Raw genomic sequence first — 25,333 nt, forward strand, 5'->3', positions numbered from 1 at the left:
GATTTGCAGTCCAATTTTCTCCCATTTCAGTGTCAACTTAAATTAACACAGTACTGTACTATGCAGCAGTGGGTTGGTGCAAAGACAGCACCGTATAAATCTCCCCAGTCCTCCAGCCCTCTCTTTTTTGGCAGAACAGATGCAGTTGAGGACATCAGAAAATTGCATTCCAATCTTCAATCACTGGTGGAAAAATGTTAAAAGTTTCAAGCATGCACAGGACTAATCCATACCTTCTGTCAAGATGCCCTTACGGCAACAGAGAATTAAGAACTGTCCCTTAGAAGTGCACTGTACTACAAATGAAATATTTGCAAATTCAAACAGAACAATTTGTAAGTAAAACAGGATCAGATGGCATACTACTACACTTGTTTACACATATGCATTCTATTGTAAGCATGAATCAAATCTATATGTGCTTTAGTATGGAAGATAGTGTCTGAGGGAGCATCACTTTGTAAGGTTTAAAGTTTACTCACTTTGAGTATAGGATTATTTAAAGGATACAATGCAGACAGTAAAAAAATTGGATCGAATAGCACAATAAAAATACAGCTTCAGTTAGAAGTAAAAAGTCAGAATTTTTAGCCACATTTTCACACAGGATTTATATACGTGATTCTGCAAAAAAAAGTCTTCATCCCAGTTGTAACAAAGTTATTTTGTTAACTGCTATTTGAATCCTAGCTTACAACCAAAAGTCAATGGGCTGGATTTTACCTTAGGCGAATGGGAATTCACCACCGATGTAGATGTCGGTGGTGAACCCACTTCCATCTAGCCTGGGGATCCGCCCCACACTTTACAGGTCCCCGGACTTCATTTATCCCGAGGTGGGACCTCCACCCGCTTGAGGGAGGAGGTCCCGCCTCAGTGAGCTGCGGGCCAGCAGCTTAGTCCCAGCAGCGCCACAGGGAGTGGTGGCCACTGCTGGGACTGCAGCCCAGCCAACACCACGGAGCCCAGAGATGAGGCTAGTTGGGCTTGCCTCACCAGGAGAATCGGCCCTTCCCTGGTGAGGCTACAGTGGTCTCCTTTGTGGGGGGGGGGGGGGGGGGGGATCTTGTTTCCCCGGGGGCGGCCTTCAATCGGGCACTCTGCCCGTTTCCCCTGGCCCCCCCACCATCCCCCACAGGGGTGCGGAGGGGCTGAAAGCCATCGCCGGGCAGGCTTTCACGCCAACACACCCCCTTGCCAGGGATAAAATACCCGTGGGGGTGGGCATGGGCCCTGAAGTGTCCTCTGACATGTGGGCCATTCCCTCCCTGCCCACGCGACCGGAGGCAGCAGCCGGGTGGGTAGGCGTTCCGGAGCTTCCCGTTCAATTTTACGCTGCCCCCACGCCACCAACTGACCCGCTGGAGTGGCATAAAATTCAGCCCAACATCTAAGCTTTTATCTACATAGGATTACTGTTTTCAGCTGGACTAAACACCAAAAGGAACCAAGGGAATCTGATTATATTTCTTTCTCAATTACTGAAATTTGATCCAACTTGTTTCAAGTTAATTTATCTGTTACACTCAGGTTCAGAATGTTCAGTTTTAGCTGCCCTTTAAGAAAATGAGATGACGACATCACTTGTCAGAAGGTGGTACGCAAGATATGGATAGTTCCCAGAATGACCATTTTCCAAAACAAATTGACATCTAAAGAGTGGCAAATGCTTAATAAAATTTGATTAAAATGCAGCAAAGTATCTGACGTGACAAAGTACCCAATGGACAGTGTATAAAATTTGATTTCCCACAATTTCAATGTTCAGTTTAGCAAATCAGCCAGGCAAGATAATTCTTCAAAAAATAAGCTCCAAATCAGTCTCTACAGAGAAAACCAATGAAATATGCGCTGTATACTCAGTGCAATGGAGTGAATGGGTTACAATGGAATTCCTTTGCTATACATCTCTGCCACTAAATTGGAGGGGGCAAAGGAGCCCTTTAATTGCAATTTTACAAAGCATCGGAGCTTTAGGGTTAAGTACCATCATTTATTTTGCATCAGAAACTATAATAAAAACATAGGTACGTGTGCATCAAGATTATGGCACAGAGCACTGATTACACTTATTCCAACACTATCCTTTTTGGCCTCTTGTCTCGAGACAATGGTGGTCAGCGGAGAAGCGCCTGGAGTGGCTATAAGGACCAATTCTAGAGTGACAGACTCTTTCCAAAGGCGTTGCAGGTAAAGTTGGTTGTCGGGGCTGTTACACAGTTGACCCTCTTCTTACACTGCTGTCTCTTTTCCTGCCAACTGCGAGTCTCTTCGACTCGCCTCACTTCAGCCCCGCCTTTATAGCTGTCTGCCAGCTCTGGCGATTGCTGGCAACTGGCTCCCACGACTTGTGCTTAATGTTGCAGGACTTCATGTCGCGTTTGTAAACATCTTTAAAGCAGAGACATGGATGGCCGGTGGGTTTGATACCAATGACGAGCTCGCTGTACAATACGTCCTTGGGGATCCTGCCATCTTCCATGTAGCTCACATGGCCAAGCCACCTCATGCGCCGCTGGCTCAGTATGGCGTACATGCTGGGGATGTTAGTCCCCTCGAGGACTTCTGCATTGGAGAAACGGTCCTGCCACCTGATGCCAAGGATTCTCCAGAGACGGAGAAGATGGAAAGCGTTGAGACGTCGCTCTTAGCTGACGTACGTTGTCCAGGCCTCGCTGCCGTAGAGCAAGGTATTGAGGACACAGGCTAGAAACACTCAGACTTTTGTGTTCTGTGTCAGTGTGCCATTTTTCCACACCCTCTTGGCCAGTCTGGACATAGCAGCAGATGCCTTTCCCACGCACTTGTGATTTCTGCATCGAGAGACAGGTTGCTGGTGATGGATGAGCCCAGGTAAGAGAACTCTTGAACCACTTCCAGAGTGTGGTCGCCGATATTGATGGATGGAGCATTTCTGATGTCATGTCCCATGATGTTCGTTTTCTTGAAACTGATGCTTAGGCCAAATTTGTTGCAGGCAGCCGCAAGTCTGTCAATGAGTCTCTGCAGACACTCTTCCGTGTGGGATGTTAACGCAGCATCGTCAGCAAAAAGGAGTTCCTGAAGACTTTGCGTACTTTGGTCTTCGCTCCAAGATGGGCGAGGTTGAACAACCTGCCATCTGATCTTGTGTGGAGGAAAATTCCTTCTTCTGAAGACTTGAACGCATGTGAGAGCAGCAGTGAGAAGATCCCAAAGAGATTAGGTGAGAGAACACAGCCCGGTTTCACACCACTCAGGATGGGAAAGGGGGCTGATGAGGTGCTATTATGCTGAACTGTGCCTTTCATATCGTCATGGAACGAGCAGCCGTGGTCTCTTCAGACTACTAGCAAAGACTGATGTCCACCAAAGCTACTAAGTATCACCTCGTTCCAACACTATATTTACTTATTTAGTTAATAAGTTTAAGGGCTGCTTTAAAGCTGCAATAACCACGTAAAATACAACTGTTGAGGTTTGGAGAAACTAAAATTTTATACATGATGCCATCTACTTCCCATTCAATTTAATTTGTGGGTAACAAATTTGCACACTCAACTAAGGAATCTGATGTCAAGATCACAAAGTGATGAAGGATAGAACTGGAGCCTAGTCTTTAAACACTTAAGCTTTTATTTACAAAGCCACACATTCCAAACATGCAACTCCAAAAACCCAACCAACATAATTTCAGTCTGCTCCAATATATAGGAACACAAGTGAATTGCAGTTAATACCTGAATATAATTGAGTACCCAACAAATATATAAACAACATTCTGGTCATTATTTTTTTTTGCAGAGGTGCAAAAAGTTATTCTTTTTACTCCCTTCATAAAAAGACACTGCAGTGAAAGTAAACATGCATAAAAGAAAAATAGTATCCCTATATTGTCCTTCACTCCCAGTGTCTTTTGTTTGTATTTGAATTACAAATTATATCACAGATTGTAACATGGGTTTCCTGGCTGAAACCAAGTCCTACATTAATAGAATCACTGCAAATTGGATTAAAATATTTACAGTACATCAAAAATTCAACCCAGAAATTGTTTTGGATCAGACTTCTATGTTGTCTGGAAAGTATCTGAAGAATGCTGTGCCAATGTATGATCAGAATAGCATTACTGTGATTTGTCCTCTGCTTCAGCTTTATCAAGTTTCAAAATATGCAACCTCTTGTCTATTGTAACTGAAATTATTTTAAAGGCAATATAAGGAAAAATTACAGTAACCTACAACACCATACATCTTATGGTTTCCTAGTTTTTAAAAAAAAATCTATTTCTTAATACTAGTTTATGCATGGGCTTTTTCTTAGCAACCTTGCTCCACTACAGCAGGGTAGGGATGTTCCATTAATTCAAAGGTGCAAATTGTTATTTACAGTTTTTACACATTATGAAATACATCAGATCTTAGGTCACCATCATTATTCCTCTCAATTATTAAAAGGTAAATGCTATAGAAAGTTAACTGCTGTTATTTGTCATGTGGTACATTTTAATAAACTGAAAATAGGCTAAAGGAATTCAACTATTGTGTTAATGTTTATAACCTACAGCGGTCTTGGTACTTGCATTTTCAATCAGATCAATCCCCACCATTTATTACCTTATCTTACTTTTTGCAGAAATTTAACATTCCAAAGAGCAAAAAAAAAACCAAAACAGTATTTAATGATATAACCTGAAATTGTTCTGTATCATGAAATTAATAACAGAGAACAAAATGTAAATTAACAGCACTATTCTATTCTGCATATTAAAAAAATACAGCAATTTCCAAATAATTGTTTTTGGTAGACAGCAATTAGTTGCAGCCCAGACAACCAATTCAGACGGATGCCTCACAAATCTGATGTGAGCCTTTTAGTGTTCAGACTGCAAAAAGATGATACTGGTGCAAGTCAGTTTACCCTAGCTTAATGTGTGCAAGAACTGTGGTACACAAGTAATTAATTATGTATATGAAGCACTAAATATCCATTTAGCAGACGGAGTTCCTGCAAAGAGAACATTCTAGGACATTGCTCCATAAGCAGAAAAACAGAAACCTGATCCGTCGCTACTGATACATCACAGAATTTTGGACTGCTAAATTTGTGATGCAGCTGTAGTAATCAATATGTTCTTGGCATAAATGTAGAAATTTGCCTTCAGGTTAGTTCTATTTGTAAGCTTATAGGAAACAGACAACCCAAACAAATTCCTCTAGAAGTCAGACACTGGCATGGAACTGGCCACTCGATCAGCGGGTACACTTTTTGAAACATGGAATCCAAAAGCAAGGTTTTCAGTAGTGGGTTAACCGAGACTACAATATTAAAGCACAAGGTGCTTACAGTCTTTGCAGGATACTGAATTTAGAGAAATTGAACGCTAAGTCCAACCTTTCAAGAGCTTGCATTTATATAGCACTTTTAATTTAGCAAGTGTTGCAGAACATTTCACAAAGAAATGAATGTCAATCAATATTAGGATTAGGAAAGATGAGCAAATGCAAGGTCGAAAAGAAGCTTTTTAAAAGGCCTTTAAAAGGTGGAGAGCGAAGTATAGGTAGACAGTAGGGCCAATACAGCTGAAGGTCCCTCCTTGACAATGGTGAGGCAGAAGAAAGTGGGAGAGTGAAGACCAAAGGGCACAGGCTGGGACACAAGGCTTTTTAAAAAAATAAATCATTCATGAAATGTGGGCATCACGGTCAAGGCCAGCATTTATTGCCCATCCCTAAAAGCCTATGAGAAGGGGGTGGTGAGTCACCTTCTTGAACTGCTACAGTCTGTGTAGTGAAGGTACTCCCACAGTGGTGTTAGTGAGTTCCAGGACTTTGACTCAGTCACAATGACTGAATACATATTTACAAGTTAGGCTGGTGTGCAACTTGGAGGGAAAATTGCAGCTGGTGGTGTTTCCATACTCCTGCTGCCTTTGTTGTTTTAGGCAGTAGAGTTATGGGTTTGGGAGACGCTGTTGAAGAAGCCTTGGTGAGTTGCTGTGGTCCAGCTTGTAGATGGTACATAATGCAGCCATGGAGCACCAGTGGCAGAGGGAGTGAACAATTAATGCACTGGATGGGGTGCCAATCAGTTTTGTCCTGGATGATGGTCGAGCTTCTTGAGTGTTGTTGGAGCTGCGTTGATCCATGCAAGCGGGGAGTATTCCATCATACTCCTGACTTGTGAATTGGAGACAGTGGAAGGGCTTTGGGGAGTCAGGGGGTGAATCACTTGCAACAGAATACCCACCCTCTGATCTGCTCTTGTAGCTACAGTATTTATGTAGCTAGCCCAGTTATGTTTCTGGTCAATGGTGACTCCCAGGATGTTGACGGGGGATTCAGCAATGGCAATGCTATGTCAAGGGGTGGTGGTTAAACACTATGTTGGAGATGGTCAATGCCTGGCAATTGTGTTCCCTAATGTTTATATCCTTGCCACTAATCAGCCCAAGCCTCAACATTGGGCAAGTCTTTCTGCATGCCAGCACTGGCTGCTCATTATCTGGAGTTATGAATGGAACTTAACACTGCACAGTCAGGAGCAAACATCCTCATTTCTGACCTTACGATGGTGAGGTGGTCACTAATGAAGCAGCTGAAGATGGCTGGGGCTGATACAGTGCCCTGAGGAACTTCTGCAGTCATATCCTGGGGTTGAGATGATTGGCCTCTAAAAACCACAACCATCTTCCTTTGTACTAGGTATGACTCCAGCTATTGTAGAGGTTTCCCTGTGAGAGTCCCATTGACTTCAATTTTACTGGGGGTCCTTGATGCCACCTGCAGTTAAATGCTGCCTTGATACCAAGGGCAGTCACTTAGACCTCGTCTCTGGAAGTCAGCTGTTAGGAACAAGGCTGGAACAAGGTCCAGAGCTGAGTGGTCCTGCCGTAAACCAAATTGAACATCAGCGAGCAGTTGATTGGTAAATAAGTGCCGCTTATTAGCACTGGCAGACACCTTCCATCACTTTGCTGATGATTAGGAGTAGGCTGATGGTGTTGTAATTGGTCAGATTGCATTTTTCCTTCAGGATATCCACTCTTCTAATTTCTTCAGTCCTCTTCACTCATGTTGGCACTGATCAGATGCAATTTCAAGTCAAGAAACTGAATGTCTATAAACAGAGAGCAAAAGTGGACAGGCAATACATTTCTGTTGGACAGACCATGTGTTTCATTGGACCAATTCTGTTTCTATCACAATCTTGAATAGTGAGACTGTCCCTTAGTTGTCAGACAGGGAATCAAAACTTGGAGAAACTTAGAAAACATTTATTTTTGTGAAATGATTAGACTAATGGTGAGAAAGATGGGGCTAAGGGTATTTATCTGAAAGCTCCATATGTACTATTAAAAACCATTGTTCACCATAATCCAATGCTTGCATCCTCTGAGGAACTTTAATATCCAGTTCAGGAAACTACCAGATATGTGATAAGAAGTCAGCTTTCTCAATGTCAAACTTCAAATAATGAAGCCCACATATTTTTAATATCTATTTAGGAGATATGGCTGGGCACTCTAATTCTGATTACTGAAAGATTATCCCAGCTGTTTTTCTGCTGCCTTGCTCTGTAAATGTCAGAGATGCGTACCGCAGGTGGCTTATTTATTTATTTTATTTTTATTTAGAGATACAGCACTGAAACAGGCCTTCGGCCCACCGAGTCTGTGCCGACCAACAACCACCCATTTATACTAACCCTACAGTAATCCCATATTCCCTACCACCTACCTACACTAGGGGCAATTTACAATGGCCAATTTACCTATCAACCTGCAAGTCTTTGGCAGTGGGAGGAAACCAGAGCACCTGGCAAAAACCCACGCGGTCACAGGGAGAACTTGCAAACTCCGCACAGGCAGTACCCAGAATTGAACCTGGGTCCCTGGAGCTGTGAAGCTGCGGTGCTAACCACTGCGCCGGCTTGCAAAATGTCACTTCAAAAGACAGACATTACTGTTGTCTATACAAGTTGACTAAACAAGAGAGTTATTTCCCAAGATCATGAGACCAATTTACTTAACACTGCCTATTCTGGCTGAGGGAGACAAAGCTGCGATGGTCTGTCATATCAGATGACTCTGATACCAAGGTTCTCTCCTTCAGGCTTTGTTCTGGGAACTTGACAGATTTCTGAAGAAAGGATCCTGGCTCCTTTGAAGTGCACTTGACAGACAGCTGTAGCTGACAGTATGTAAACATGATGATCGCCACCCACCTTTTCAGTTCTTCATGCTTCAGTCCATTGTCACAGATCTATTTATTTTCTCATCTGTTTAAAACAGTATACCTCGAAAACAGTGAGAAGTTTCAAGACTGAGAACAGTGTGTGCAGCAGCTGCTGGGCCACAGTTATCTAGGCCACAGCAGGAGAGTAGAGGGGTCATATGGTGTCCTGTAAACTCTCAACAGTGCGTAAAAAACAGCTAAAACCAGTTTGAGAGTGTCCAGTGAAGCATGCTGAAGAAGCTGTTTATTTCTAACAGAAAACTACATTGAGTTACAGGTTGTGTTTGCCCAAGTAGAGAGAAAAACCCTGGCAACAGATCATTTGCGTTACTGAAGGTAGTAAAATCCTTTAAACTTCGAAATTCTAAGAATTCTTTGCCTCAAGAGTGACTGTCGTCTGTGTGTTCGCTGGAATTTACAGTAAAGTTTCTACTGAGAGACTGCTGGTTTTCAAATGAGTGGACCCATTGCTATACTCCTTGTTTAAAGAACTGTCCGACGCCTGCTGCAACCAAAGTGCTTTGAACGCCTATCAAGTAAAAACTATTCATAAAATCTGTCTGGAGACTTCAAGTGGCATCTGATTATTTGTTACACTAGGATACCTCAGCCATCAGAAACGTACCCCACAAAGACTTATAACCCAGTTATTTATTTATTAACAGCTAATATTTAAAACATCATTTCGAAAAACAGGTTAACCATTAGTTTTTGAATGTGTGCGTGAGAGAGCATGGGAGTTAGGTTAAAGAAGTCGTTTTAAGATCTTGAGACATAAATTTATCTTAATAGTGTTAGGATTTAGTTCATTAATAGTTAATTTGTTGTTGTCTAAAGAAACCAGGTTTGGTGTATTTTTTTTATTCTGGGGGTTAATAGAGTCTTCAATTTGGCGGTTTTCCAGTTAGATGGGAAAACTTTAATAATATGCTGTGACCTGTGGAGTGATGGGACTGAACCCTACTCTGGCCTTGGTCTTAACACCATGTAGAGTTGGACTTGCAGATCGCCATTGCAGTTAAACAAAACCTTATGTATAAATTTTGCATTATAGATGTGGCCCAAATTTATTAAGAGTTAGCAAAACATTGCATTTTTTTTTTACCCAAGAAAGCATATTAAAAGTTCTATGAACAAGTGAAATCTTCCACATTAAATTTTCTATTACTACTTACTTTTTTACAAATAAATAAAATTTGCAGTTTTGAACTTAAATCGCACAATTTAATCCAAGTTTACTAATGTGCTATTGGAAGTCTATGAATAGAGGACGATGCCAATCCAATGAATTCAGCAAGATTTCTGTTCAATTCCTGAACAAATCTACACTACCAGATCTTGCACATGCCACCCACCCACTTACAGGAAGTGAGGATTCATTTAAGTGGTTTGATAAAGCCATAAAATGTAAGTCACACACCAAAGACTTCATAATTAGAGACTTGCTGCTCTTTGTTCAAAACATCAAATAATCCTTTTATTTTTTTTTAAGACGTGATTAATTATAAGTCAACTGATTAAGTTTGAAGCCAAGCGATAATCAGACAAAATGTTCCAATCGGGACAGTATACAAGTTACTGCATAAGTAACATGACTTTTTAAATGAACTTTACTACTACTGGTGATTGATACAATCCTATAGCTTTCAGGGTCTGACTGATTCCTTCTTGTGAATAGGCACAACATTTGGTGGTTTCTGCCCAGAAATAAGGGAATAATTGAAACAGGTGAGCCAAAGAAATGGCTCCCTATTTTCGTGATAGAAAATCACAGTTCCTGCTCTTGATCATCCACTGAGTGACCCTGTCAGAGGTACATATGCTGATGTTGGATGGGACTAGCAGCAGCTCAGTTGTAAAGATTACACGGGCAAAGAACTAACAACATTCACTGAAAGCTCACACATGAATCATGACCAATTGAGGTCCTCTGGCTCCACTGAAACTGTACTCAGAGCAAGGATTCAGCTTCTTCATGAAATGGGAAGGTGAGGTGGTGGGAGGAGTGGGGGGGGGGGGGGGGGGGGCGGTGGATGAAATAAAAATTAAATAAAGTAATAGGGCAATAATTCTGACAGACAACTTTAGAAAATTGTTCAGAACTTGTTTCCCTAGCATTAATCAAATGAAAGAATTCAGATTCTCAGTAATTATAATTAATAGCTATACTCTTCAGTTTCAAGTATCATCTAAAGATTAAATTAGCTTTTGTTGCTCATGTTGAACGTGGAGCCTAATGGTTTCTGGTTGCACTTTACATTTACTGAAACAGTGAAAGTAAGTTTGAACCAATTCAGGCATATGGTTTGCAAATCATGTGTGATTTCACAATTTGTGGATAATCCATATAAAACATCCGTTCATTTCAAAATGACGAGACATAATTAAAGCATTTACAAAGATACCAAATTGCATAATTACACATACAGCTTTGTTTTATATTCAAAACTGTCATAGATCATATTCATTGTGTTACGACCAGGTGGGAAAGGTGTCTAGTGGTCTCTCTCAGCCTTCACCAGGTCTTACCGTAACAGGGTTTAATTTTAAAGTGATTTTAGTTCCCCCCCCTTGGTGAACCCTTGTTCACCGCTTTCCAATTATAAGGCAAAGAAATGAGCACAAACAGGCTTTCTTAGGTTTCAAGGTGGTGAAATTTTATTAAACTTAAACTCTAATTCAGTTGATGCCTACGGATACATGACGCGCCCACACTAGCATGCGTGCGTGATACACACATGCAAATAGAGAAAGAAAAGAGAAGAAAAATCAAGTGGAAAGGTTTGAGGCAATATCTGAAGAGTTGTTGTTACAGTTCTTTGAGCTCACTGCAGAGTCCTTGATTGTAGGTCGATTCTTGTTTTTCATTGGGGCCCAGTATTCTTCTTAAACCTTGTTCACTGTAGGAGACTTTTCTCTCTTGGGGTTCACGTGTCTTCAGTCAGTTTTTGTGAGAAACAGATGGGAGCAGACAGGACAAGCTGTGGCGAGCCAGCCTGGAGAGGTCTTTCTAATCCCAGAGCAAAGAGCTTCCTGCCAGTTCAAACACTGTCTCTACAATTTAAAGCTCTACAATTCAAAAAAAAAACAAACACAGACTAACTGGTTTGACCAGGTCTGTGCGTGGATTGCATTGGAACAGGGGATAGCTCCTTTGTTCCAACACTGTCTGTTAATATGCAAAATTGTCTTTCCAGCCAGGGGCCTGGTAACCCTTGTCACAGGCCTTCTCTTCCTCCCAGCAACAGCTTGAAATTTAATGTCCATGTGGTGAAATTAATGTGCCTCATTCTTGGCAGGTGGGGGCCTGCATGACAACTGATTTAAGTTGTCTTACAAGTTACGTAACGTGGTTTTACCCAAGATGTTCCAAACAAGTCACGTACTTACTATTTAGCAGAGTCCGACAATTGATATTCTCGTCTTCGGTCATAGCACTCTTGAATTCCTGGATCATTCCAAAGAGTCTTTATTGCACTTACATATGGACTATTGAATGATGCTACTTTTTCTACATCAACCTCTCGAATCAATTGTGCATTGGCCTATAAAACAGAAACAAAAATATAATTGGCTCTTCAACACAAAATAAATTGCCATCTACTGTCCATATGAAATAGATTGTGTACCACCAAAATCTACGGTAACTTCTTCATCATAACAAGATGAATGGCAAAGATCTGTTCCTTTGACCCAGATACTCACTACCTAACTCTACCTCCTCCTTCTTGGCCTTATGTTTAAAAGGACACTTCTTTCCCAAACATGTCATAACCCCTTGAAAAGTGACTCCATCATACATGCTTCAAAATCGCTCACTCGGCTGCTGTATTATCTGTAACTATTCCTACTATCCTCAACTACTACTCCGCTACAAGATTTTTGAATTAGATCATTGCCAAAAAAAAAAACTCATCCATGTGCCTTGGGCTCAGACACCCCTTTTGACCCTACTTCTTGAATCTCCCAGCTGTCCTAAACGTGGTAGAATACAATCTTTTACTGTTCCACTCCAAGCTAAGCGTTTTCATATCTAACCTGTCAAAATTGCATTTTTAGCTTCATTATATTGCCTGTTTACATCTCCAGTGTTCAAATGTTCATCTGTGCTTTCACAAGCTGAAGAATTGACTTACACAAGAACAGTAACAAGCCATTCAATACCTCAACTGTTCCTCAATTCAATTAGTTTCTGTCTGATCTGTACCTGATTTCACTCTGAAGTGGGTTAATTCGAATTTTAAGCTTGCACCTGCTTGCCCTGGCTTCCCACATCAGAGGAAATAGTTTTTCTTCTATTCTAATCCCTTTTTGCTGTAAACACCTTTTTCAGATCATCCTTCAGTCTTTTGAATGCAAGGGAATACAGCCTAGTTTATGTATCTGCCCTCATAAATTTGACCTTTTAATCCCTGATGAATGTGCACTATATCTCTTACAAGGCAAATCTATCTTTCTATAATAATTGCTATATAAATGCAAGTTGTTATTGGAAAGTAGGGAGCAACTGTATCTTTTTCTTTCAGATAGTAACAATTCACACAAATTGATGGCCATTTCAGAACTCTGGATTCACATCTAGGACTTATGTGGATTCCTTATACAAATCTTAAATTAGGTAAAACATTGTAAAACGAATCAAATATATATGTTAAAAATAGGTACTTTCAACCACAAATAGTTTTACTTGAAGACTTTTTTCTACATACCTTCATTTGCAAATAGTGTACATTTAAACTTTTATAGGATTATACCTTAATTTCTTTGTCCCATTAGCATCAAATTTTGAAGACTTAGGTACATGGTGTAATTTCATTGCATAATAGGTTACTTTCCTCTTCCTTTAAGAATTGGGCATCATTGACCTTGTCACAAACATTGCAGATCCTCAATTAAAACAAGGTTACCAAAAAGTACATGGTAATGATGCCAAAGAAATCATTTCTAGGTTAAATGCACTGAATTAGACAAAGCACTAGGTCTAGATGACACATAACTCAGGTTTTGAAGAGACCAGTAGCTTGGCAAAGATCCCGATTGGAAATAAATGAAATTAAAGATCAAATGAATTACAACTTTCAAGTTGGGAAGATACAAGACAATAACCACAACCAGTAAATGCGACCTCTGTGGGAAAACTGTTAGACAGTTACGAGAAAGAACAGCAACTCTCTTGCAAAGATTAATTTATTAAGAGGAGTCAGCGTGGATTCTGAAAGAGATTAAAACTGAGCACATCATTGATATTAAACGGATAATTCTGCAATCTCTTGCTCCCTGAGAGAAGCCAGGCTCACAGGTAACAGGTCAAAAAACCACAAGACATTAGCCCTGATTCTCCAACTTGCACTCCTTTCAAGTTTAACTCCAGGCTATTAGTACTGGATCAGATAACTGGATGCTTTAAAGGCGTTATATAGATCCAAGTTGCTGTTACTGCTCCTATTGCATTAATAAGTCTAAGTAATGCCCAGTGCCATCATCCACCCATCCCCCTCCCACCAAAAAAAAGTGAGTTCTCAAGCAGCTGGAACTTCAGTTTTTCAGAAGGCTTATCCCTAGGTCTATTACTGTTACTTTAATTATTCAGTAACAACCACCACTTGGAAAGGTTTGCTCATACAGATTTAGTGACAAGCTATCACTAGAAAAATCAGCTAAGCGGACACTTTTTGAGGCAAGAATGAAAGCCTTCACCATCTTCCAGTTAAGTCACTGATTTACTTGTCCCTTCACCTTCTGGTACATTTTTAATGCAGTGTCCCCACTTTCCTACAGAGGACCCTAATGACTGGAGCAAATTCCACAGGGAATTAACTGTAAATAAATAATTGCACAGGAAAGGAGTGTTAAAGAGAATGTATTCTGTAACAGTTTATTAATACTGGGGAGGCAGTAGCATCGTGGTAATGCCACAGGACTAGTAATCCAGAGCCCAGGCTAATGCTCTGGGGGCATGGGATCGAATCCCACTACGGCAGATGGTGAAATTTGAATTCAATAATTAAATCTGGAATTAAAGGGGTGGCACAGTGGTTAGCACCGCAGCCTCTCAGCTCCAGCGTCCTGGGTTCGGTTCTGGGTACTGCCTGTACGGAGTTTGCAAGTTCTCCCTGTGACCATGTATGTTTCCGTCGGGTGCTCCGGTTTCCTCCCACAGCTAAAAGACTTGCCGGTTGAGGGGTAAATTGGCCATTGTAAATTGCCCCTAGTATAGGTAGGTGGTAGGAGAATTGAGGAAGGTGGGGATGTGGTAGGGAATATGGGATTAATGTAGGATTAATATAAATGGATGGTTGATGCTCGGCACAGACTCGGTGGGCCAAAGGGCCTGTTTCAGTGCTGTATTTCTATGACTCTAAAAGGCGCGTCTAATGATGACCATGAAACAATTTGTCAATTGTTGTAAAAACCCAACTGGTTCACTAATGTTCTTTAGGGAAGGAAATCTGCTGTCCTTACCTGGTCTGGCCTACATGTGACTCCACACCCACAGCAATGTGGCTGGACTCTCAAAATGCCTCTGAAATGGCCGAGCAAGCCACTCAATTCAAGGAAAATTAAGGGTGAGCAATAATGCTGGCTCAGCCAGAGATGCCCACATCCCATAAACAAATAAAAGAAAAATTGCTAAGCCACATAGAGTACCTGAAGATCAAATGTGGTGGTAATCCAATAAATAAGTAGCAGAGCTATATTCACATGACCAAATGCAAGTGAATGCACTCTACTTTTCACAATTAGTAAAACTACAATGATTTAAAAAGGAAATAACTTGCATCAATTTGTTATAGCAAAACTACAGCAGGCATTTACTATTAGTGAGATCATTCATGTAGAACAGTACAAATTTAAAAAAATCAGAAGTCTAACATTTACTCAGTTTAGAAATCCCTGGAATTCCAAGTAATCTACCTTGTAATTTTAATAACTGAATAGAGCAATTTTGTAATATTTTCTTCAAAGACAAAGTGGAAAAAATTGTTTCTGGCACACAGCTGTTTCAATGACAAGGCAGGATGACCATTTTAAGCCTCTTTTTTGAAAAATGTTCCGATTTCTTAATAGGTTTAAAACACAAATTTTCAGAAACTAAAACACAATAGTCCAAAACCTTGTAACTCTTGGTCTTCATACACTGGCTCAATTGCTATGCATACCTCAATATATTTTGGAGAAAGTATGGAGCAGAATGTTGCTGGCTTATGACCGATTCCTTAATCTCTTAAAACTTGTCTGCTTCCGACCCATAAAAGAATTTGAACAAGTTTGCCAAAAAGGAAAAATTTAAGATAGTCACCCAACCCACAATCATTCAGGTAGCCTTTCTATTGGACTAACTTGTGACCCAGAGATTAGACAGTTAATGTCATCAGGCTATCCAATCACTGGAGGTAGAAATTATTTTAAAAAGAAATTACTGTAGTCAGACGTTGGTTGTGTTATACTTACAAGAAGAGTTATCTAGAGCATCCAGGGATTTCTAAACCTTTTAAGACTAAAAACAAAATGTGTCTAGCCTTATCATGACTTTGAGTGCCTACTGTGGACTTCGATGACAAACTGACATAAATTGTATCCTTTTTGTGACTATTATTGGTAGTTTCAGCAACAATCAAAAGCAGAGTACATTTACTTTGTAATTAATCATGTTAATGTGACAATCATATATACACCTGAAAAACTAAGAGTCAGCAACAGAATCTGTTACAAGGGCTTAGAGCTCCCATACTGTAACCCACAGCTTGGCCATAATAAATGATGAATATAGACAATACACTATACATGGTAGCATGACACACATTTCTGGGCTGCTGCCACGAGTAGAGTTATGTATTAAAATCTTATTTATGAATTTGTTCGATTTGTCTTGCAGTACAATGCCTTAAAAGCAGCGTCAAACAATCTGAGAGCATTGCGGGGGAGAAGGACCCTGAAGAATAGAGCAGAGCTTGGCCCAGATCGGTTTCATTCATTTGCATGGAAGTTAAACACATCTGGGAGTAGCAGTCGGCGCTGGTCAACGAGGCATATGGGGTGCCATCACTGCCGCTGTCCCAGGGTCTCTACCTGCTGTGGCTGGAGTTACCGAAAGAAGCTGGGAAGCAGGAAGGAGGCCGGGGAAGAGGCTGACCCCGCCTTCCTCAGCGGCGTCCTGCAACTCAACGAACAGCTGGCGACAGACCTCTGCCTGGCTCTGGGCCGCTGGGTGGCTGAGCGCGTGGAGGACCAGCTGTGGGAGCTGGCTGAGGAGGAGGCCCGGGCCTTCGAACAGGGCCGCCCGCAAGGTGGGGGGGGGCAGATGCGGTACTGGGGCAGCACCAGGTAGCGGATAAAGGAGCAGCTACTGTCCCGCTGAAGGCCGAGGAGGGGGGAGCGGGTAAAGTATCCCCATCTCGGGGAGGCAAAGTCTTTGGAAATCTGTGGCTTTTAGCTTTCTCCCCTAGGAAAAGCCTTTCACTACACTCTCCCCATCCAGTGCAGGATCCCAACACTTACTCAGCTTTTAATATAGGAATGTCATCACAGGCCGGAATTAGAGTGCGTACTCTACTTGTTGGGCCCCTGCTCAGGGATACAAGCCAACAACCCCACTGCCCTGCATCTCGAGAAAGATGAAGGCTAAAGGAGTAAACCCTAACAGAAGATCCAGAGCGGAGCCCACAAGACGGTCATGTGTTACCTTTGGCATGTTTCCGACAGTTCCTGCAGCCAAACTGGTGCCAAACGTCGCGCTCTGCACTCCTTTGGACCCCACCAGGAAGGCCGAGAGAGGGATTTGACGCTTGGGCAACCCATAACCTTCACACATTCCGCCCAGGCATGTGCCATGGAGAAGTCACTCCATAGTCGTCTCACGGCGAACAAAACAACACAAAAAGCAGCAGTTATGGGTTTTAAGTCCAGCTCAATTGGCGTCAAGATTGGGCTCCACGGGTTGCCTTTGTCGGTGGGAGAGGTTGTCGCATCTCATTGGACAGCTACTGCCCGCCTCAAACCAGGCAGCCCCAGTCAGCAAGATTCTGTCCTGCCACAGTCCACCTGCTTCAATGGGTGCTTGGAGCTCAGGGTCATTGCCTGACAATGGGGCGGCGCAGTGGTTAGCACCGCAGCCTCACAGCTCCAGGGACCCGGGTTCGATTCCGGGTACTGCCTGTGTGGAGTTTGCAAGTTCTCCCTGTGTCTGCGTGGGTTTTCTCCGGGTGCTCCGGTTTCCTCCCACAAGCCAAAAGACTTGCAGGTTGATAGGTAAATTGGCCATTATAAATTGTCACTAGTATAGGTAGGTGGTAGGGAAATATAGGGACAGGTGGGGATGTTTGGTAGGAATATGGGATTAGTGTAGGATTAGTATAAATGGGTGGTTGATGTTCAGCACAGACTCGGTGGGCCGAAGGGCCTGTTTCAGTGCTGTATCTCTAATCAAAGTGGACTGTAATACCGCACCAAACAGCACGACAAAAAAAAGGAAAGGTACCAGCCTTTCGTTTTGCAAGCTGGATCAGAACTATGTGTCTTGGCCTGTCGGAAGATCTTACACAAATTGACAACTCTCAGAAGACCGCCATCATTAACAACGAGCTCAGTAGACTCAATGTGGACATTGCAGCACTTCAGGAGACACACTTCCCTGTGAGCGAATCACTCAGGGAGCAAGACTACACCTTCTACTGGCAGGGTAGGGATCCAGAAGAACCAAGACAGCATAGGACGGGCTTCGCCATCAGAAACTCTTGGCTCAGCATGATAGAGCCACGTTCAAATGGCTTGGAATGCACACTGTCCATCCGACTGCTCACCGCCTCTGGTCCAGTACACCTACTCAGCATCTATACTCCAATACTCTGCTCCCCACCTGAAGTTAAAGACCACTTCTACAAGGAACTCCATAATATTAGTAGCATTCCGAATACTAAACATCTGTTCCTGCTGGTGGACTTGAACGCCAGGGTTGGGGCCGACCATCACTCATGGTACTCCTGCCTTGGGCGCTATGGCATTGGAAGGATGAATGAGAATGGACAGGGACTGCTGGAGTTGTGTACCTACCACAACCTCTGCATCACCAACTCGTTCTTTCAAACTAAACCCCGTCACCAGGTTTCATGGAGACATCCAAGATCACGTCGTTAGCACCAGCAGGACCTCATCGTCACAAGGAGAGGCTCCATAAATAGCGTTCAAATCACATGCAGCTTCCACAGTGCAGACTGCGACACCGACCACTCCCTGGTGTGCAAAGTTAGACTCAAACCAAAGAAGTTACACCACTCGAAGCAGAATGGCCGCCCGTGCATCAACACTACCAGAATTTCTTACCCACAGCTGTCACAAACGTTTCTCAATTCGCTTGAAAAAGCCCTTCAAAACACTCCTGCAGGGGATGCAGGGACCAAGTGGGCCCACATCAGAGACGCCATCTATGACTCAGCAATGACCACCTCTGGCAAACATGAGAAGCAGAATGCAGACTGGTTTCAATCTCACTTTGGAGAGATGGAACCAGCCATAGCCGCCAAGCGCACTGCACTGCTGAACTACAAGAAAGCCCCCAGCGTGCCAACTTAAAGCCGCCAGAAGCACTGCGCAAAGAACAGATAGGCGCTGCGCAAACGACTACTGGCAACACCTATGCAGTCGCATTCTGCTGGTTTTGGACACCAGAAACATCAGAGGAACGTATGACAGCATTAAAAGAGCTTTTGGGCCAACCATCAAGAAGATCGCCCCTCCAAGTCTAAATCAGGGGAAATGATCACTGACCAACACAAGCAAATGGACTGCTGGGTGGAGCACTACCTAATGATGTCACTATACCGCCCTCAATGCAGCCCAGTCTCTGCCAGTCATGGATGAGCTGGATGAACAGCCAACAAAATCGGAGCTCAGTAATGCCATCGATTCTTTAGCCAGTGGAAAAGCCCCTGGAAAGGACGGCATCAACCCTGAAATAATCAAGTGTGCCAAGCCTGCTATACTCTCAGCACTCCATGAACTGCTTTGCCTGTGCTGGGATGAGGGAGCAGTTCCAAAGGACATGCATGATGCCAATATCATCACCCTCTATAAGAACAAGGGTGACCATGGTGACTACAACAACTACCGTGGAATCTCCCTGGTCAGCACAGTGGGGAAAGCCTTCACTCGAGTCGTTTTAAACAGACTCCAGAAGCTGGCTGAGCGTCTCTACCCTGAGGCACAGTGCGGCTTTCGAGCAGAACGATCCACTATTAATATGCTGTTCTCCCTTCGCCAGCTGCAGGAGAAATGCCATGAACGGATGCCCCTCCACATTGCCTTCATAGATCTCACCAAAGCCTTTGACCTCGCCAGCGGACTACTAGCAAAGATCAGATGTCCACTGAAGCTACGAAGCATTACCTCATTCCCTGACAATATGAAAGGTACAATTCAGCTTAACAGTGCCTCATCAGACTTCTTAAACTTATTAAATAAATGAGAAATAGTGTTGGAAAGGGGTTATAATACTTAGTAGCTTTGGTGGACATCAGATCTTTGCTAGTAGTCTGAAGAGACCACATCTGCGTGTTCCACGACAATATGAAAGGCACAATTCAGCATAACGGCACCTCATCAGCCCCCTTTCCCATCCTGAGTGGTGTGAAACAGGGCCGTGTTCTCGTACCCACACTGTTTGGGATCTTCTCACTGCTGCTCTTACATGCGTTCAAGTCTTCAGAAGAAGGAATTTTCCTCCACACAAGATCAGATGGCAGGTTGTTCAACCTTGCCCGTCTAAGAGCGAAGACGAATGTACGGAAAGTCTTAACCAGGGAACTCCTCTTCGCTGATGATGCTGCACTAACATCCCACACAGACGAGTGCCTGCAGAGACTCATCGATAGGACGGCGGCTGCTGGCAAAAAACGGCCTATCAGTTTCAAGAAAACGATCATGGGACAGGATGTCAGAAATGCTCCATCCATCAATATCAGTGCCCACACTCTGGAAGTGGTTCAAAAGTTGACCTATCTGTGCTCAATGATCACCAGCGACCTGTCTCTCGATGCAGAAATCAACAAGCGCATGGGAAAGGCCTCTGCTGCTATGTCCAGACTGGCCAAGAGGGTGTGGGAAAATGGCGCACTGACACAGAACACAAAAGTCTGAGTGTTTTAAGCCTGTGTCCTCAATAGCTTGCTCTACAGCAGCGAGGCCTGGACAACGTATGTCAGCCAAGAGCGACATCTCAACGCATTCCATCTTCGCCGTCTCCGGAGAATCCTTGGCATCAGGTGGCAGGACCGTTTCTCCAACGCAGAAGTCCGTGAGGCAGCTAACATCCCCAGCATGCACGCCCTACTGAGCCAGCGGCGCTCGAGATGGCTTGGCCATGTGAGCTGCATGGAAGATGGCAGGATCCCCAAGGACGTATTGTACAGAGAGCTCATCACTGGTATCAGACCCACTGGCTGTCCACGTCTCCGCTTTAAAGAAGTTTGCAAATGCGACATGAAGTCCTGCGACACTGACCACAAGTCGTGGGAGCCAATTGCCAGCTATCACCAGAGCTGGCAGACAGCTATAAACGTTGGGCTAAAGAGAGGCGAGTCGAAGAGATTCAGCAGTTGGCAGGAAAAGAAACAGCAGCGTAAGGAGCGAGTCAACTGTGTAACAGCCCTGACAACCAACTTTACCTGCAGCGCCTGTGAAAGAGTCTGTCATTCTAGAATTGGCCTTTATAGCCACTCCAGGCACTGTTCCACAAACCACTGTCCACCTCTAGGCGCTTACCATTGTCTCTCAAGACAAGGAGGCCAACAAGGAAAGGAAAAAGGACAATGCCTTAATTTTCCTGTCAAAATTATTAGTTCAGCTGAATATGGGGCCAAAGTAAAAGAAGCTTTGACTTGTTTTTTTGTAGGTTTTACCGTATGGGCCAAGATGCAGGGAGATCTCAAAATACTTCCTTTAAGATCAGCCATAATTATCTATTTTACTTCTGGTAGAGTGCAAGGACAATGAAGTACAGCAAAGCCCTGCTGAATTAAAGCCAAGATTTGGCATAACAAAATGTTACTGATGCCAGTGAAATAAGAGAGTGTCCAAAGGTAAAGCCAAAAGTCTTGTAATGGGACCAAGTATGGCTTAAAGATAGTGCAGAGTCAGCTTTGAACAGCAAAAAAACTAGTCCCATTTTCTGAGACATGTGAGGATAACAAGAGAGTCCAAGAGCGATTTGAAGGACAGAGTAAATAAGCGTGTGGATGTCTTGGCTGAAGTACCTCCAATGATTAGATAGCCTGAGGACATTTACTGTCTAATCTTATGCAGGAAGATCAGTTAAAATAGGTATCGAGGACACTTGTCGAGGACTGTACAAAGCAAAGACAAATATTCCACCAAAATGTTATTCAACAAGCTCAAAATAAAGTCGTTTAAACAGAGTACAATCTAGTACACTAGTGCTGAAATTTGTTAAGAGACTGAAGATTTCTAGATGCAGAAACTAAGGACAGATACATAACCAATTCTCAAAGTGGGTCTAATCTTTCCAGATTGGAGGTATTACAAGATTGCAAACGGTGAATTTTTTGTAGCTCTTAATTTACTCTTAAGAGTAAGAGTGTAGCTACAATTGTAGAAGTACATACCACGTAAAAGGTATCAACACAGATAATGCAGTGGGTAAAATCAGCAGCAGCTTCCAACAACCACATTAAAATAACACTTTTATAAACTTCGGAATTGTTACTAACCCAGTGTCATAAGCAATTCCTATTGCAATATGTTTCAATTTTCACGCTTGGGCAATTAGAAAACACTTTACCTTATGTCCTGGCTACACATTGCTACAGAATAACCACAGAAGTTCTGTACCACCTGATTCAGTTGCTTGTTCAGACTTTCCTCCAGGATTCGATCACCACCTGGGCAGACACTCAGCAATACCAGGTGGTATCATCCCCTGGCTCGCTGCCTGTTCCAGTGGTTCAGGTAAACATTAAAGAGCACATCACACTGTTCAAGCGGGAGGTTTACCCAGTGTCCTGGTCAACATTCCTTCTACAACCATATCACCAAGAACCGATTAATAATCATCTGTTTATGGGATCTTGCGGAGCACAAATATTTGTACACATTACTGTACTAGTTAGTTGTTTCAGTACAAATAACAGATGTTTATGGAAGACATGAGGAAATATTATTACAAATGCAAATCTGTAAATCTGTATATTGTATGGCTACACTTTATACCAGAGTAAAGTTCAGAGCTGTTTTGGTAAAATTAACAGTTGCACAATTTAATTAACTTCTGAAATATTACACTCAAATAGTTCAGTAGTTATTATTTAGACTATGCAACTTCTTTTGGGCCTCCTTATCTCGAGAGACAATGGATATGCGCCTGGAGGTGGTCAGTGGTTTGTGAAGCAGCGCCTGGAGTGGCTATAAAGGCCAATTCTGGAGTGACAGGCTCTTCCACAGGTGCTGCAGAGAAATTTGTTTGTTGGGGCTGTTGCACAGTTGGCTCTCCCCTTGCGCCTCTGTCTTTTTTCCTGCCAACTACTAAGTCTCTTCGACTCGCCACAATTTAGCCCTGTCTTTATGGCTGCCCGCCAGCTCTGGCGAATGCTGGCAACTGACTCCCACGACTTGTGATCAATGTCACACGATTTCATGTCGCGTTTGCAGACGTCTTTATAACGGAGACATGGACGGCCGGTGGGTCTGATACCAGTGGCGAGCTCGCTGTACAATGTGTCTTTGGGGATCCTGCCATCTTCCATGCGGCTCACATGGCCAAGCCATCTCAAGCGCCGCTGACTCAGTAGTGTGTATAAGCTGGGGGTGTTGGCCGCTTCAAGGACTTCTGTGTTGGAGATATAGTCCTGCCACCTGATGCCAAGTATTCTCCGAAGGCAGCGAAGATGGAATGAATTGAGACGTCGCTCTTGGCTGGCATACGTTGTCCAGGCCTCGCTGCTGTAGAGCAAGGTACTGAGGACACAGGCCTGATACACTCGGACTTTTGTGTTCCGTGTCAGTGCGCCATTTTCCCACACTCTCTTGGCCAGTCTGGACATAGCAGTGGAAGCCTTACCCATGCGCTTGTTGATTTCTGCATCTAGAGACAGGTTACTGGTGATAGCAACTAAAAGATATCAAAGTATAGCAGTTATGTTACTGGACTAATCACCCAGAGAATGCTTGATCAAATCCCACCAATGCAGTTGAAGAAATCAAATTCAAATTGACAACATCTGAACATAAAACTGTCCTGGAAGCTGTTGAGTTGCTGTTAATACCAATATAGTTCATTAATGTCCTTGCGGGAAGGAAACTTGACATCCTTTCACATTATGGCCTAGGTGAGGCCAGTCCCACACTGCTCTCTGAAATGGCCTAGCAAGCTACTCAGCGATTCATGAGAATATGGTGGCGGGCCATTTGCAAGGAAACTATGAGTTGATAATAAACACCAGCCCTGCCTGGGACAATCAGATTCCAAGAAGGGATTAAAAAAATCCAAACTAAAATGAGATTGATTCATTCACAAGAAAACCAAGGCAATTCAGCTTCTGTTATCTTAAGTTGTTATAATAACCTACACTCATATGCTTGCGATGTTATTTTCAGGTATCCTCCTGGGGCCAGGTGACTGCAGTGAAAATACCAAGTAGCACTCTTAGTGGTCAACAAGTAGCTAAATCAGTGCCACATGTTCATAAAATAGTAGCTGATTACAATTTAGTCAGTTCCAATGATCGCTGTTTTGAGACACATGCAAATTGCTAATCCTATCGGAATTAGAAATATTAGCCACATGCATTAACTATTGATGCAAGGCATTTCTGATTTCAGTTAAGTTCTCAAGTTAAGGCACCAAGGTGCTGCAAAGTGCCTCTCTCCTGTAGGAGGGGGAAAAGATTAGTGGAAGAATCCTTCAGATCTAATATTGTACAGCTCCTAGCACAAAATTGACAAAAAACGAGCAACAATCTGGGAATATGTTTACTATCTGCCTGTCTGCAACTTTCGTGGGGAATGACTGAAAGGCAAAGGATTTTCTTTCTATAAAGTGGAAGCAAGATTTTTTTTTTAAATTGACTATCATTTAATGAAAATCACACAGTGATAGGCAAGCTTTAGGCTATTCTTATGGTAAATAATGCAGTTTGCTGCCAGTTATATACATATCACTGTGACAAGAAAAAATGGTTACTCTACATGTTAGAAACTGACCTTATTTTGCTCATATTTGTATTGTATTTTAAGGGTTTCCATGGCTCTGATCATGGACTGCATGGCAGTGAATATATTCTGGTAGACTAACTTCGTATAGCCCCGTTTATCTTCATCCGAATATCCACTCCCATGTATGATCCGCATCTGTTTGATGAATGTGCTCTTGCCACTTTCTCCAGTACCTAGAAAAGAAGAATCGCACAAGGTCAGCGCAACTGGCTGAAAATTTGAATATTACATCAGTCATCAGTTTATAAAAATAGTGTGTATGCGGCTCTGTTTATCTATTGGCATGCTGATGACATTTATTAAAACTCAATTATTGGAAGTGTCTTCATTACAAACAATTCCCATAAAATTAGAAAATTATGGAGAATAATGGACTGAAAAAAATGGAGGCAATTTTTTTTTACCCTGTAGCGTTAAATGAAAACTTTTGAGGATGCAATAGTTAAATTGAGAACAGAGAATACTGATTGGATGAAATTAAGGTTTAAGGAAAAAAACTTCCTAATTCTGTGTCAGGAGCAAACATTTAGCCCCTTCAAATATAACTGTCTAGCCTCCTCTCCACACATAAGCTTTCTTTCATATAGGGTCACAACTTTCTTCAGATAATCTGTTCATGAAGTGTTATATTGATAGCACATTAAAGACAACTAACAGAATAAATCCACATCTATCTAAAATTTTCCAAATGGAAGAACGTGAGGTTAGTTTCCTTAAAGAGAGAGAAATTAGTATGCCATATACGCATGCTCTAGGGTTCCAGATGTACAAATCCCATTGCTGCTAGGACATGTGTAAATGAAGTAAGTATTTGTTACTTGAAAGTTTGGGCAGTTAAAAAAAATTAAACTGGCTGTGCAAAACAGCAAATTTTGTTTCCCAATGTGCCCTGGCAC

The 25,333-nt window shown here is 42.6% G+C and overlaps 1 protein-coding gene across 2 annotated transcripts in view; it reads right to left on the reverse strand.

Moving 5' to 3' along the window:
• The window catches only part of LOC137351602 (guanine nucleotide-binding protein G(q) subunit alpha), a 139,802-nt gene that overhangs the window by 19,900 nt on the left and 94,569 nt on the right, over positions 1-25,333 (reverse strand). For both annotated transcript variants that reach the window (XM_068016193.1, XM_068016192.1), the window contains exons 2-3: positions 24,426-24,610; positions 11,607-11,761 (exon numbers count right to left, since the gene is read on the reverse strand). In XM_068016193.1, the coding sequence (XP_067872294.1) occupies positions 11,607-11,761; positions 24,426-24,572 (302 nt within the window). In that variant the 5' untranslated portion in view covers positions 24,573-24,610. The remainder of the gene's footprint in view (positions 1-11,606; positions 11,762-24,425; positions 24,611-25,333) is intronic.

The sequence above is a fragment of the Heterodontus francisci genome, chromosome 36 (assembly GCF_036365525.1).
Source record: "Heterodontus francisci isolate sHetFra1 chromosome 36, sHetFra1.hap1, whole genome shotgun sequence".
NCBI classification, from domain to species: domain Eukaryota; kingdom Metazoa; phylum Chordata; class Chondrichthyes; order Heterodontiformes; family Heterodontidae; genus Heterodontus; species Heterodontus francisci.